Below are 16,131 nucleotides of genomic sequence, written 5' to 3' on the forward strand. Positions count from 1 at the left end.
AGCTTTTAAAACTGAAAAAAAAAAGTTACTCTAAATGGAAGCAGTGACAGATTTTTAAGTATAAGGAGTAGTATGAATGCTGACAGAGGTTTATAATGTCTGGGGATGAGTTTTGTTTAGGGGCAAATGTAATAATTGAAGATACAGGAGAGATTCTCTTAATGGCAGGAGAAGTAATACTGGAGAAATGGTCTGAATTTATTTTATGTAATACTTTTTTTAATAACAATGTCTATTAAAGACATCTGTTGAAAGTCTGTAATGCTGATTTAATAGGGAGAAAAAATAACGAAGTTCTTTAGCAATCCTGTCTTCAGTTTAATATTATGGACTGTTAAAAGAGGGTTTATGTGTGCAATGTTATTAACTGAAATTCTGCTCAAATTGAAATCAGGCCCACAAACCTTGCTTTCTTTCAGTACTTGCTTGGGTTTTAAAACAAGTATTTAAAACTATACAAGAGAATTAGTGTGTTCTTCATTTAGGATTTGTAAAGGCAATCAGGGTAGGTGGAGATATATTTCTAAACACCTGTACTCTCGCTTCTGCTATGTCACTTCTTTCCAGCAATGTCAAAGTGCAACAAAAATTTATTGATTTCCTGTACTAAGTCATTACTGTAGCTAGAGAGAGAAAATCCACCTCCAAAGTGACCGAATTATAATTAATAATGAAACACTCAGTATTTTATACTGGCTTTGTCAGGGCTAAAAGATACGTGCTTAGTTATGAGAGAGATTGGGGCAGGCAGCAGTGGGGACGGAGTCCCAAAGGCCATGGTCTGGAAGAGACCTACTTAGAGAAATTAAAGACTGAGTTTAAAGTAATCGTGTCATTGCCTAACTATGTTTAACACTGTTATAATTTCTTTAAAACTGAAATGATAAAGATTAAAATAAAGTAATAAAGCACACTGTGTTTTTATCGCTTGAATTTGGAGAGGCCTCATGTTTTCCATGCCTGTACCCTTGATGATTCTTTTGGCAGCTCTGCCAGCGATAAAAGGAATAACTCACCACTGTCAGGGAATTTGGCTGTTTCATCACTGACATGAGAGGCCAGCATAACTCCATGGTGATTGCTGTCTAAATGACTTATGTAGTTTCTTCATATACTTTTTGATTGAAGAGTGATAACTCAGGCAATGAGTTATTTGGCATCAGCCTCAGAGACAATCTGTTTTCTTTTTATAAATCCTGAGGCACCTTCCAGCCACCCATTTTTAAATAAGACTCTGGTGGATCAAGTTCTAATGTGCCTGGCAGACTTAGCCAGAGGATGGTTAACTTAGGTTTTGCTGCCATTATTTTTGCTTTGTTTATTTCCTTTTTTGTTAAATGAGTGTTTGAGAAGTAGTGTTGAGAAAAATGAGAAGTGGGCTAAGAGATTGTATTTATGTTACAACGTAGGGGTATGGCCAGGCATTTCATTCGTGGTGGTAGTGGCACCGTCTTTTCCCAAAAGCAGACTGCGTCATCCAAGAGCCCAGTGAGGGAAACATACACCAACACCAGCCTAACTCCATAGCCTGGGATGTGGGAAGCACATCCAAGAGGAGGGAAAAGTGTAATTAACATCTTTTTAAAATACAGCTCAGAGTGTCCTTTTTAGAGATCTAAATGTAGAGTACCATTATGCAAGTTGCTGTGCATTAGATTTGGTATACAACAGGTTGATTTATGCTATGAATCTGACAGGATTTCATGCAAGGTTTTGCCACTCATTTGTTGGAAACAGAAGCGGTTTCCTTGCTGAGTAACAAGGATGGTTAGCTTTGATGGAGTTTTGTTTGCAGGGTTCTTAACGTGACCGTGGAGGGCTAAATATAATCTGAAGAGCTGCAGAGGTGATGCGTGTTTAGACTTCACCTTTGTTAATGTCTGCTGCATGCGTGCTGTTACTGCTTTCATTAAAGTAAGCCAGTTAAATCTTACAGAAAGGGTTGTGGTTAATATTTATGTGAAACCAGTCAACCTCTTGTGTTTCCCCCTCTTCTTCTTCACTTCGGCTCTTTAGTTTAGACAGCAGTAGGTGATAGGTATAAGTGAGTTTTACAGTATTTATATTACAGTAATGCACAGGGCTCCAGCCAGGATTGGTATCCCTTTGTAGTAGATGTTATGCACAGATACATGGACGTGATTTCTTCTTGAAAGTGTGTACAATGCAAGAAACATCTTCATCAGGCATGTGTCATTATTTGGGTAATGAGAGAACAGATACCATCTTTTTTCAGATTTGTTTACACTTTGAAGTGACAGTGCATCATTGTATAGTTACTTTCAAAGACTTCTAACTATGCAAAGGTCAGTATTTGTCAAAGGAAAGAAAAGAAACTGAATGACGCATAAGGTGAAAAAGTTAATGACAGAGCAGTTATATGTACAAACGGAGTCCTATCCATTTTCCCTAATGAGGAAGTCCTTTGAATTTCACCTTGGTTCATTTCATATGGGAGGCTCGATTTTGGGTCTAAGAGTAGCCACCCAAAGCAAGTGAGGAGAGAATTGACAGACAAGGGGTTGCCATTCTTACCTTTCTCTCACTCTTGTTTTTATCCTTTTCTATTTTTTTCCCTTTCATGTTTATTTATAGGTTTTTATTTGTATTCCCTATTGTTTGGGAAGTGTTCCTTCATGGCAAAGGGACTCAGGGTCTTCCTCACTGTCCAGAAACAGACTGTTAGCTTTTTGATTCTGAGCAGCGCTCCAGAATTCATAGCAATGAATAACAATTCCGAAAACATAGGGCATGTTTTGAGACACAAAGCAGTCCACCAGGTAGTATTACCTATACTGTGTGGACAGTAATGAGAGCACCTCCTGTGGATAAGAAGACATCATTAAGTCTGAGAAGCAGAGGTCAGGAGCAGTCAGTCCATTGGTATGCAACCATCCTACTTCACAGGACTGTTTAAGTGAGTGCTCGCTCCATTGATGCCATGCTTACCTACACTGTGCTTACAGTAGATCCTACATTCTGTTCTTGTTTGGTTCTGTCTATGTGCGGGTTGCACAGAGATCCAGACTTTCAAATCTGAATTTGCGTTCCATGATTCTAACATTCAGATTTATTGACATTTGATTTTTCAACCTGGCAAAAACTCACTTTTATTTTTTAATTCACGTCCATTCTTTCTTCACAGCAAAATCTGCCAATCATGGCAAATTACATGAATGATTCTGTGGAGGCTGACACAAGATTGCTGAACTCATTTTCGTGCATGGCTAAACAGAGAATTGAACCTTGTGCTCCAGAAGTGAAAGGTTAGTGATTTTAGATAATTTTAAAACGATTGTATAGGAGTTGATATAGCTACTGTCAGTCTACCATAATCCTGTTCTTTGTTGAATTTGCCCTTGCGGAGGCACTGCTTTCTGGCAGTAATTAAGGGGAGACGTTGCTTTCAGAGATGCTGATTCAGCAGAGCTAAGAATCAGTAAATTAGCAATGTCTGTAAGGGAATTTTAAATATTGGTAGAGTACCAAACTTCTATTGTTACAGTGTCTTGGACATCTAACTCCAATTAAGTTACTGTACCAGGCAATGTGGGAGAGATGACAGTTCTCTTTTTGAGTCAGGATGCAGAAAAGTGGGGAAACTGTATCCAGTTTTTGGCTTCTCAGTGTCACTGCTATAAAACTATGTTGAAGGACCATGAAAGAATAACTAAGTCTATATAGCTAGTATACATTATAGTGGGCTGTTCAGTTAGTAACACAATGATGTAGACTCCCAAAGAATAATCCACTCTGCTGATTCAGTATCTTTGCTGTTTATGGAATGAGAGTCGTCTTCAGGTGGCTTCCTGGCTTTTTCCTGTCTGCATAAAGTTAGATGCTTTCCTAATTACAGTATTCAATTTCATTAATCTTCACGGGTCATGAGATGTCTTTATGCATATAAAGGTACCTAATCCATACTGTAACTGAATGCTGTGAAACTAACATAGCAATTGAAGAGGAATCACACTATTAAACACCAAAGAAACCCCTATTTTGGGACAAAACAGGTAAGATGGAATTAAATGGAGTAACTTTGGGGTATACCAGCTTGAGATGATATGCATCGTGAAGCTTGACTTAGTATCAAAGCATTACTAAATAAAGCTCCATTTAGTGTGTGTGAGTGCTGGAAAAGCTGACAAAATATGACCTACTGGGTAGTCTGTAGTACAACTCTTTCTTCTGTATGGAGGTAAAGTCTGTGACCCTGCCTTACCTGACAATTAGCAATGTCTGATATTGGTCAATTTAGAGAAAGAAGCATCAAGCTTCTGGTGCCAGACTAGCTGAGGTAGTATGTGTTTCATTCTCCAGAAAGGATATGTAAATTTAAAAAAAAAAAAAAAAAGTAATGAAAGGAACTACTATCCTATATACTGTCATTTGCAGGTCTTGATAAGAAAATTACTTGGCTAGTGAAGTAAGTAACTCTACCCCTTAAATTAAACAGTTATCAGTGAACTGACCTAGAACTTAAACTCCCCTAGAACTAATATGCAAGTTACTGTGAAAAAATCACGGAGAACCTAGGTCAGCATAGATCAATACGCAAAATGACTATGCTAACAGGTTATCCCCTTGTGAATGGGACATGCAAAACTAAGACACTTTTGTACTAAGTTCTGGATGGGTAACAGATTAACAGAAGAAATGGGAGTCAGGAAGCACAGGTGAAGTGGGAGAGGAATGACTGCACGTCTCATAGGATAAAGAATAGGCCAAAAAAAAAAATATGTATAATAGGTTTCCATGTTACACCATGGAAAGGTTAAAAGTTAAAAATTTGCTTCTTCTTTTAAGGGCTGTTGTTTATAGACTGTGTTGTTTATAGACTGTGTATTTATGCAAAGATGGTGCTTCGGTATTCTTCATCTGTGGTGCTAGATTTCTCCAGGGTATTTGCCACATACATCATGGGAGCATCGGGCTTTGTGTCTGCATTACCTTATTTGATCAGAGTGCTGTGTTGAGCTAAGAAATGTAAACCAAGCTGAAGCAACTTAAAAGTGAGTATAAATTATCTATTGCGTGAAAATCATGCTTGTTATATTGTTACAACACAAATACTGGTTACATGTAGACAAAAAAGGCTGAAAACAAACATGTAAACACCTCATCTGGGCATGCTTACTATTGTAAAATTAACTATGATTATGATAGCATGATTTCAAAGCAATACTTCCAGTAGTTTGCAAAGTTAGTAGTTCCTATTAAATAAAGGAGATGCCAATATAGGTAGCAGATTGAAATGAAGAATCATAGGTACTGTCTTGTCTTTGCCAGTTCTTTGTTCTGTGGCTCATAATTGCTCTGCAAAGAAGGATAATAATGCTTAGAAGGATTTGAGAGCTGCATGCAATAAATGCTAATTATTATCAGCGTTCATTTTAGGCAAAATCTGAAATGAGATCAAATCCAAATGAATCCTTGCTCATGTCTAGTTATATCCATGAAGAACCAGAAGTCCTTTCACAGTCACTTCCCCATTTAACAGCCACATCTGCCCTATATTGCAATTTGCGTGATTATATATAATGAACACATACATATATATACATGCATGCACATATGTAAATGCATATATATCCATATATGTGTATTGCTGAATATTAAGTTCACTCTTTAAGAATACCTGTAACACTCTTGGATGTAGTATCTTTCGGGAGCTACAGAGGCCAAAATATCTACTGCTGTTGTGTTCATTTCAATATGAGGAGACTTACCAAGAATAAACAAAGAGTGGCGCCCAAGGCAATTAAATCTGTAAAGGATCACGAAGACTACGAACAGGACACCGAACAGGAAGCACAGTGCTAATGCACATGATTTACTGGACATCCATGAGAGAGTAAAAAGAAGCCATCGTGGCCAAACAGCAAAGAGAGGTTATTAGAAAGAAGGTGAAAAGCTGAAGACACAACTAAATGAAGAAGACTGAAAGGATCATAAGCAATGACAGATACAATATTAACAATAGTATTAGGCAGCCTACAGATGAGGCCAAGACCTAACTTGCTTAAAGAATCCAAAGTAGTTCAGTGTCATTCTTCCAGTGCATCAGGAGGGGAAAACATTGTCAGTGAGTCTGGATATGATAGTGGTATAAAGTGAACTCTTAGGGAGGACAAAGTCGCTGGAGAGAAGATAAACTCTCTGCATGCTTGTTCACTGTGGAAGAAATTGGAGAAATTCTCCAACTAGAATTCTGCAGCCCTTTCAGGGCATTCAGGGAACTCAGCAGAGAGTTCCTCTAAAAAGAGGTAATGATACCAAAGACAGAGGAGTCTTCAGGATCAGAAGAATTCACCCAAGAATTCTTAAAGAACTCAGGCGTGAAATACCTAACAGCAGCATGTAACCTGTCACGTCAATATCCCTCTGTACATGAAAATCAGGTGTCAAATGTGGTGTCAGTCATTAAGAAAGGTTCCACGGGTGTCCAGCAAACCTACATTTGACATCTGTTTCAGGTGAATGAGTAGATATGGTAATAAGAGTTTGAATTAGTATCTACTTGAATAAATACGATCCAATTAGTGAGAGTTAACAAAACTCGAATTTCTTTGAAGGGGTCGCTGACATGAATGTAGAGTCAACTTGAATTTACAAAAGACTTTCGACAGAACTTTTGAACAGAATCAAAGTGTTTCAGGAAAACCAGGCAACATAAGGCTGTTGCTTGCGTAAGAAAGAAGGCCCTGGAATGGATGACAATGTAATTTAAAAGACTTGAACACTGGGTAGACCATCACTGGATGGAAGTAAATGGTCACTTTTTCCACAGGAAGGAGATCACATATGAAGTTTCATATGGTGTACGTGTTGGGACCTGTATTGCTCAGTATAGTCTTAAACCGTAGAATCACAGAATGGCTTGGATTGGAAGGGACCTAAAAGATCACCCAGATCCAACTGCCCTGCAGTCGGCAGGGACAACTCCCACCAGATGAGGTTGCTCAAAGCGCCATTCAGCCTGGCATTGAACACTTCCAGGGATGGGGCATCCACAGCCTCTCTGTGTAACCTGTTCCAGTGTCTCACCACCTTCATTGTGAAGAATTTCTTCCTTATATCTAATCTAAGCCTACCCTTTTTCAGTTTAAAACAGTTACCCCTTGTGCTATTAATGACCAGGAGAAAGGAAGTGATCAGTGAGGTGGCAAAGCTTTGCTGATGATAGGAGGCTATACAAGGACAGATTACGTGGAAAGTAGAAAGATGTTGAAAGACTGTACAATAAACGATGGGTGCAACTCAGCATAGATGAATATAGTGATACACTTGGGGAATAATAATCCTATCTTCAGATTTTGGGTCATTTCTAAGATGGACCAAATTTCTTCAGGAACCAGACCTTTGGCTTACTATAGACAATTCAATGAAAATATTGACTTAGTAGAAAAAAGAAAAAGAAGAAAAAAAGTTATAGGTAAGGAATTATTAGGAAGCAAATAGAGAACAAACCAGAGAGGATCATTATGCTGCTGTTGAAGTCATTGTGCTACTATAGAAATCCAGGGTTTGTACACTTGAATACTGCGTGAAGTTTTGTCATGGAAAGAACATACTAGAACTGAAAAATATTCAGAGATGGCAAGGATGATCAGACGTATACCATGATGTCCGTGCAACTCTTAAGGAACTCCGTACGTGGAATAGCCAAGAATCTTCGTTCTGAAGAGACGTGATAGGGGGGATATAAGAAGACATACAGAACTGAGAGGTCTGGATAGCAGTGGAAGGGGCTTGGCTTTTCACCCTCTCTTATAATACGAGAATGAGGGATATCAAAAGAAGCTTGTGGGAGTTTTATTCAGAACAAACCGAAGGAACCGGTTCTTCAGACAACCTGTGTGGGTCAGTGGTGGTACTCTTCAAAGAACCTTCTGCATCGAGGAGTTTATGGGAATACAAGGAGACTGGGTAGAACCTTGGAAGAGACGCTGAAGAGGCTACTAACTAGATAATCACATAACATAACCTGAAAATGTTTGAAGGCTGGGAGGCAGCATGTGCTTACCCTGTGCTTATTTTTCCTGAGCGTTCATTCAGAGTTCTGTGATAGATGCACCTGTGGGATGAACCCACACAGAAGTTCATACGTAACCTCCTTACACCGAAGTCAGGATTCAGTAAATAAAGTTATTAACAGCTTAAATACATGTATAACTTTCAAGCTCCCTAAGTAATCAAAACGTTTCAAAAAGTTAGGGCTGGAAGAGACCTAAGGAGTCACCTAATCCCTTCCCCTGTTCCATGGACGGCAAAATCGATTACATCTGTGTCCTTACTGACAAATTTGTCTACCCTGCTCCTACAGTTTTCAGTGATGGAGACTCAACAGCCTCCATAAGCCTTCTATTTAAAGTCTCACTATTCATACTATGAGAGGGATTTTTCTCCTGTCTAACTGGAATCTAATCAGCTGTTGTTTGCTGAATGTAAACCATTAGTTAACTGCAAGCCTGAGCTAAGATGGGAGGCGTCCTAGACTTCTGATGAATGTTGTCTAGTGACTTTAGTGGCTCTGGAAATAGCCTGGACGCAGGCTTGGTTTTCAGTGTAGCTAGTAGTTACTGGTTTATTGTGCTTTGGTTAATATGACCAAGCGTGAATGGGAATCCCTTCTGTATGCTTTTAGGGATTTTCAGGTTATTTTAACGTCTTACCTCTTTAGCATTTTTCTGGCTTCAAGGAAACTTTCTCTGAGCAGTGCTTTCTAAACACAGCATGTTTTGACTTAACTTCAGAAAAGGCTGTTTTGAAAGGTGTGTCTGCAGAAAGAGTGGGACAAAAAGACTTCTTTTAAAAGATTACTGAAAAACAGCATGTATTATTTTATTTTTTTCCCTGTAAGGCCTTGATTTCTGGTTTTGCCAATAAATTTACTGAACTTGTGTGTTTGAGATGGAATGTTTGAACTGTCCTATGCGATGCTGCTCAGTTCACTTAAACTCGCCTTCTTGCAGGTGATCACTTACTCTGTTCCTCATCTTCTAGGTACCTGACTTGAGAAGGGGGTTTTGACTAACAGAAGTGCTAGGCATCTACAAATCCAACTGAAGTTGACGTGGGCTGCTCTTACAATACACAGTGTACTTTAAGTTGTTTAAGTCTTTTAAAAAAATCAGCTCAAATTAGGCATTTTAGCAAACGATTTAAGCTTGATTTCTTTGTTTCAGTTTCCAGTGTCGAATATGAGTAAGAGCACTGTCCTCTCACTTGCACTAAATTGTGAAAATCAGTTTATCGGTATGTGAAGCACTCAGGAGCAATAGTGGTGGTGGAGTAATAGTGGTGGTCATTCTGAGGAAATGAATGTCTGCGAACAGGGGTTTGAATTAGTAAATAGACATGAGGTCATATGCAGAACAAAAAGGGGAAAAAAAATGTACTAAATAGCTGTTCACTGGTGAGCGCTGACAATTCTGTGTACAGAATGAAGCAAACATCCTGTGGAAAAATAGTTTGTAAGGGTGTATTTGAAAACTTCATCATACTGTGGATTACGCAAGGAAGCCAAATAAAGATTGCACAAGCACTTTGATTTTGGTGGTTTTAAGCTCATTGACTGCAAAACTGCAACCTCGGTGATGTACTTTTAATACAGTATTTTATGTACGCCATGTATATTTGTAGATTGTAAACTATAGTTGTTGCACTGGCTGGGGAGCCATCTAAAGTGGTCCAAAACATTACATAGCACCCTGTGGCCACATCTCTTGCATCAGAGACATTTAAAAATATTAAAAATCATGTATGTTTGTAGATTGTAAACTCTAGCAGTTGCAGTGAAACAATGGCAATACCAGCCAGCACATTGGCATGGGGAGGAATGTAAAGCATTTCTCTTTCTTGAAAATAACTTATTATTAAAATAACAATAGTTGCGAATTTCTGCATGGATTGTATGTAGGGTAGCTGCCAAGAGGCTGGGTGAGAAATAGGTGCAAAAGGGATGGAGTGTCCCTCAAGATTTTGTATATGCCTATTTAGCTCTGCTGTTAATGACAAGTGAAAACCTATGGGCTGCTCTCTGTGCACGAATAATGGACAGAACACAACCCTTGATATTTCTGTTCATGTGCCTTAAGCGCAGACCCATAGTTTATATTCTTTGTAGGACTATTACCGTCAATATAAAGTCAAAAGTAGTTTTTGAACTTGGGCTAGAAGGTTGAGAGGAAAATTCTCTTTTATTTTGTGTGAGGCTGTCTGCTGAGACTATAGCTACCAAATCAGAGAGATTTATCAAAGAGAAAAATTTACAGTTAAGCTCTGCCTTCTCAAAGCTTCGGGAAGGTCTGTTAGCACTGATTAACTTTCTGGACTTAGAGGCATTTACAGTCTGGAACCTCATTCAGAGTTCTCTCCTCTTAAAGCACGTGCGAAAGCCTTGCCATGACGGGTCGTTTCTCCCCTGGCTGGAGGAGACGTCTACTTGTTTATGTCTTGGCTTTTTCTTACTGGTGTTCTGGAAACTTGCTTGAGTATGTAAATTTGTTCATATAGCTAGTGATAACATACGTGGAATGAATCACAATGCAAGTTGTTTTGCTGAATTTTGCATGCATATTTATAATCACGTAATCATGTGTTACATTATAATTGGATAATCTAATACTAGGTTCCCCAAAAGCTGGGGCAACATTATGCAGGCGTAGCCCCCGCTGTAAAGGGTTAGATACTGAGGTACTTGGGGAACAAATGATCTTGCCAAGTGCCAACTTCTAGAATTTTTCTTGCACTTCCCTTGCAAGAGTTGCACATGATGCAAAACAGAAGAGAATTGAGGTAAGACGCTTCCTTTAAGCAAAACATAGGTGTTTAATCTTAAACTTACTGTTTTTACATTCTTGTGATCTATCTGTAATCATAACGGGAGAGAAGGAGCGCACAGGTGGTTTCCTTTCCCCATGTTTCAGCCCAGATTCAGCGGAGCGTGTGTGTGTCTCAATCCATGTGACTGTCTTGCTGTAATACCTTGCTGAATCGGAGTTTTCACTTATGTTTACAGCTTGAAGGACTTTGTAAAAATTCTGACTTGGATTCCCCCTGTTCTACAACTTGAAATGTATAGGCTGGCAGGCACATAGTTTTGAGGGTGGTTTTTTTTTTTTTTTTTTGTATTTACACATAGTGATCATTCCACTTCCTGCAGTCTATCTTAGAGTTCTGACTTCTGCAATTTTAACTGGCTTTCTGATTTTCTTTGTTGCTTCCCCTTCCTCCCTTCATTGTTTTGCTCTTCTGTTCCTTTTCAACCTTGATGACTTTTTCCTTAACTATTTAGAGAGACTTCTTTTGCTCCAGACGTGGTTCATCACTTGGAGAATTCCTGCAGCTGTGGATCTTCTGACAACTGTAGCTCGTGGCCACCCCTTCTGTCAAGAGAATTTTAGCCATGCTGCTATGCTGTAGCTGGATTTCACAGATGCATTCGTGGAGGTTGTGTTGTGTTTGGTTTTGTTGTGTTTTGAATCAGCCCGCTACTATGTGGCTTTTCTTTTAACTACTCTGGAGACGACAGTGTTACTCTCTTTTGACTACAGGTGTATTAGGCAACATGCACATAAGTAGCTTATAGGAGTAACTGAAGTACACCTGATTTGCTCGCTTACATAGCACTGTACCCAAGAGAACCTTCAGCAGAAATCTTTTGAAACCCTTTTTATTGTGTAAGGATGCGTCGTCCAGACCCAAGAGGTGTCTGTCAGCTGGCTTTCAAAGTTACATTCAGTGAACACGCTGAGCTGTGGACGCCAGGTTAGGCTTCCAGCAGATACCCGTGTCACCGTGCTGTGCATCGATTTAGACATAAACTGTTTAATTATAGTTGGAGCTTTCGGAAAGGTTTCTACCCAGGTGGCCACTCAGAAGGTTAATCTGCTGCCCGAGATGGTTTGAAACTTGCTGCCACGAAACCTGCAGCTTCCAACCTGAGTGGCAGCACCAGGAATTAAATCTCTGGTTCCTGATACAGTGTGATCCGTGTTTATCCTCCTGGTATTTTTAATGTTGCCTATCTACTGGATAACCACTAGCTCAGCTGACAAAGGGGAAGTGGTTTCAGTGTGTTGCTCTGCAAAGACTTATTTTCTATATTACTTCTGGAGCTCCTCCCACTAATATGACTAGCTAGATTATCTGTAAGGCTGTACTTGTTCTGAAGCCACTATTGATTAAATGCTGAGATGAATTTTTTTTAGAAGCTGTCATTGGAACATGCTTAGGCTGCATTTGCTGTCAGCTTAACAGTCATGTTTCTGTGTCTTCCTCTAAATTCCTCTCCCAGCTGGGCTCTTTCATATCTTAGCATTAAAATAGATTCTTCCTAATTAGACAGATCTCTGTCATGATAATCATCTTGAGAACGTATGCTGTATTTTCATACTGCGTATCTTTTCACAGATAGGGCCTGCACTTTATAATTTTTCAAAATCGTAACTCACTGAATAGATCCTTTACCAAGCAATCATCTCCTGTAACCAGCAATTAGCGTCCTGTCAGCTGATACTGGTAGGCATTAGTGTTCAACTGCTGGCATCAGCAAGTTCATCTTATATCACTTGGAACTCCGATGTATTTGATTCCTTTAAAATGCCAGTCGTGACGGTAGTTTTCTGAAGCTGATGCTCGGGAAGAAAAGAGCGTAGAGCAAACGCAAATATTTCCGTGTGCAAGGTGAACTACTGCATGAAAAGGTGAGTGCTCACAAGACCATGGTCACGGATATAAGTGCACACATCTATCACGAGTGAGTCTGTGCTTGTGTCTGATTACAGAGTTGTTTGGTCAAGGCTGCGAGGAACATCTGTTTGGATGACGACAGGCGGTAGCAGAACAGCACTGAAGCTTCTCTCTTCCTTGCCTTGTCCAAGCTCCAACCTGACGTTTTCTTTTCAGCTTGTATTTATTCAGACTCGCTGGCTTAGCAGAAACGCTGTCCTTTGCAAAAATTGAATTTAAATAGTTCCCTAAATAGCAGTTTTTGGCCCTGTTTCTTCAGAAGCCGGTAATTGTTTGTGTAAGTATCCTTAAAATAAAAGCAATGCAAAAATGAACTGTGAAATCTCATCTCTATTATGCTGCTTTACAATTGCCATTCAGGACTTGGTTTTAAACAGAAAACTCTCCTGTTGGATGAAAATTATTACTTGTAGCTCCTGGGTTCTGAATGACGACTGCAAAATGACACAGGTAATGGATGTTTTTATGAAGTGCTAATTCTGTTGATTGTCTTTAGACGCAGGGGATAGTGCTCTGTCTTCTACAAGGTTGTGCCATAGACTAATGCAAGTGTCACCACTTTTGCTGTTAACATGAATGGGGAAACAGAGGGCTACAAGTTTGCTCGGCTTTGTTTCAACCTCAGCCAGTTCAAACGTGTCTTTTGATCAGAATCAACTGTTTTTGGAACGCATTCAGATGTTTTTCACAGACCTGATGATGCATCTGTTTGCAAGACTTCAAACATTAAGCGCTTTGGTTACTACCAACCTGTTGCTCAAATCATCGTCCCCTGGCGGAAGCAAAATAGGTAGATGAGAGACTAAAAAAAAAAAGTCTAAATTTGAAATATGCTGGAATTTAATTCTCTAGCAATGCAGCATGCACTTGATATAGCATGTCGTGTGCTCGCTGCCCAAGCGGAACGCTGAAAGTTTGGGGTGTGTTACTCCGTGTGGCCTGAGAAGTGATGCGTACTGTTAGTCGTAAGGAAAACAAGACAACGGCTGGGACGTGCCCCAGGGAGCAGCCCCTACAAATAGCGGTAACAGTAAAGGGATAACCGGCAGCCTTCCGGCGTGTTTCGGTGTCCTGGCGGAGCTGGGCTCGGAGCAGCGTTGCAGCGAGCTGTCTGCGTGCCGGCTGCGGGCTGCAGGGGGCACTGCGGAGGAGCCCAAAAAGTACGGGGAAGTTCAACCTGAGCGGAGCCGGCCGAGGCGCTGGCCTGCCGGCACTCCGTTTCCACAAAAACGAGCGAGACAGCCCCCGGGTCTCCCCGCCGGCCCTCGCATTCGGCCTTTTTACACGCGTTTGTCTGCGTGAGAGCAACGCAGGGGCGTTTTGGGGCCGGAGGGAGGACTGAAGAGGTCCCCCGCAAGCGAGGCAGGGCTCGCAGCCCCCCCCCCGAGCACAGCTGGGACTGCTCCCCGCGTGCTGAGCGAGGGGCGAGCGCCAGGAGCAGCCGGCAGCTGCGCTCCTCGGGCTGCTGCTGAAGGAAAGTTGGTAGGGGGGCAGGCAGGCCCGTTGGTGCCGGGGGGCCTCGCAAGGTGCGGACGGCCGGTGCTGTCGCCGTCGCGATGGGGACGAGGCGAAAAGCAAATGTCACCCGCCGAGCGGCTGGAGCAGACAAAGCCGGCTGCGGAGCAGTGCCCCGCGCCCTGCACGGCGCGCTCCCCAGTCCCCGACCCCCCTTCGGAGAACGGGGCGGGTGTCCCCGCGGGCAGGAGCCCCGCGGCCCGGGGGAGCCCTCCGGGGGGTGCGGGCCCCCTCCGGCCGCGGGGAGCCGTGCGGGGGGAGCCGTCCGCTCCTGCCGGGCGGCTCCGCGCCGGGTTTTGCACCGCGTCCCCGGGTCTGCCTCCCCGCCGGCCCGGGGGAGCCGCCGCCGTCCTGCTAGCGCTGCGCGGGCACGGCGGGAGGAGGAGGAGGAGGAGGAGGAGGAGGGCGCTCGATCATTGTGATGGTGGCAGGAGCGGCGGCAGGAGCAGCAGCAGCAGCAGCAGCGCGCGGAGCGGAGCGGAGCGGCACGGGCTCGGCGCTGGGGCAGCGCCCCGGAGCCTCGCTGCTGCTGCTGCCCCCCCCGACCCCGGCCTCGGCCCCGGCCCCGCGGCCGCTCGCCGGGCTCCCCCCCGCCGGTATGCGGCCGGGCGGGCAGCGGGCGCGGCGCGGCGGCGGCCCCAAAACTTTTCTCTAGGCGGGGAGCCCCGGCGCCGGCCCCCCCGCCCCGCTCCATGCCGGGGGGGCGCGCGGCGCGTGCCCGGCGGAGAACCGGGGCTGGGGGGGGCGCGCGTCCCCGCGTCCCCGCGCGCGTGCATGCGGCTCGCTCCCCGGCGGCGGAGCGGTGTCCGGGGGCAGGAGGCGGTCCCGCGGCGATGGGCGATGGGGGGCAGGCAGCGGCCCCGTAGCGCCCGGGGGCGGCCGCCCCAGCAGCAGCAGCACCAGCAGCAGCAGCAGCAGCAGGAGCAGCAGCAGCAGCACAGCTGGCCGTGCGGGTGGCCGCGCCGCCGGCGATAACCTCCCGGCACCTCCGCTCGCCGCCTTCCTCCCTCCCTCCCTCTCTCTCTCCCTCCTCCTCCTCCTCCTCCTTCTCCTCCTCCTCCTCCTCCTCTCCCCCCCCGCCGCCGCTCGCTCCCCGCTTCATGTTTTGGAGAGCCTCGAGGGGGATTGGCTGGGGGCGAGGAGGGACGCTCGCCGGGGCTCGCCGCTCGCCCGCTACATGCCGGCGCCCCCTCCTCCCCCCGGCGGCCCTCTGAAAAGTATCCCGCCGGGACCCCGGAGGGGACTGCGTGCGCGGCGGGGGCAGGCTCCAAACTTCTTCCAAAATAGTGCGCGCGGGGCAGGCGATGGGGGATTTCGCGGCCCCCGCCGCCGCCTCCAACGGCGGGGGCATCTGCATCAACAATAACCTGGGCGGCGGGCTCGGCGGGGCCGCTCTCGGGGTCGGCGGCGCCCCCCACGGCCCGCCCGCCGCCGCCCCCGGGAACAATGCTGCCGGCGGCGGCGTCCCCAAGCACAGCACGGTGGTGGAGCGGCTGCGGCAGCGCATCGAGGGCTGCCGGCGGCACCATGTCAGCTGCGAGAGCAGGTACCAGCAAGCCCAGGCGGAGCAGCTGGAGCTGGAGCGCAGGGACACGGTGAGCCTCTACCAGAGGACGCTGGAGCAGAGGGCCAAGAAGACGGGCGCCAAGCAGCAGCAGCAGCAGCAGCAGCAGGGCAAGCAGCAGCAGGATGCCGAGCCCGCCGCGGCGGAGCAGAGGAACCACACGCTGATCATGGTAAGGGCAGGGGGCGGCCCGGGCCCCCCACCGGAGGGGAGGGAGGCTCGGCCTCGGGCACGGAGTGTGTGTGTGTAGGGGGGGCGTTCGCGCAACTTGCATGGAGCGAGCAAACTTTTTGTTG

At 44.6% G+C, this 16,131-nt stretch overlaps 1 protein-coding gene and 1 long non-coding RNA gene across 6 annotated transcripts in view; both read left to right on the forward strand.

Annotated features, from left to right (window-relative positions):
- The window catches only part of LOC121069083, a 61,753-nt gene extending 48,684 nt beyond the window's left edge, over nt 1-13,069 (forward strand). For 2 of the 4 annotated variants that reach the window (XR_005819237.1, XR_005819238.1), the window contains exons 3-5: nt 3,146-12,525; nt 12,614-12,710; nt 12,792-13,069. This is a non-coding gene — a long non-coding RNA (uncharacterized LOC121069083). The remainder of the gene's footprint in view (nt 1-3,145; nt 12,526-12,613; nt 12,711-12,791) is intronic. The other 2 variants (XR_005819240.1, XR_005819239.1) reach the window with 2 other exon arrangements.
- Nucleotides 13,070-14,950: 1,881 nt separating this feature from the next.
- The window catches only part of MAML3 (mastermind like transcriptional coactivator 3), a 222,218-nt gene continuing 221,037 nt past the window's right edge, over nt 14,951-16,131 (forward strand). For both annotated transcript variants that reach the window (XM_040556111.1, XM_040556112.1), the window contains exon 1: nt 14,951-16,007. In XM_040556111.1, the coding sequence (XP_040412045.1) occupies nt 15,576-16,007 (432 nt within the window). In that variant the 5' untranslated portion in view covers nt 14,951-15,575. The remainder of the gene's footprint in view (nt 16,008-16,131) is intronic.

Source organism: Cygnus olor, chromosome 4 (genome assembly GCF_009769625.2).
Source record: "Cygnus olor isolate bCygOlo1 chromosome 4, bCygOlo1.pri.v2, whole genome shotgun sequence".
Lineage (NCBI taxonomy): Eukaryota > Metazoa > Chordata > Aves > Anseriformes > Anatidae > Cygnus > Cygnus olor.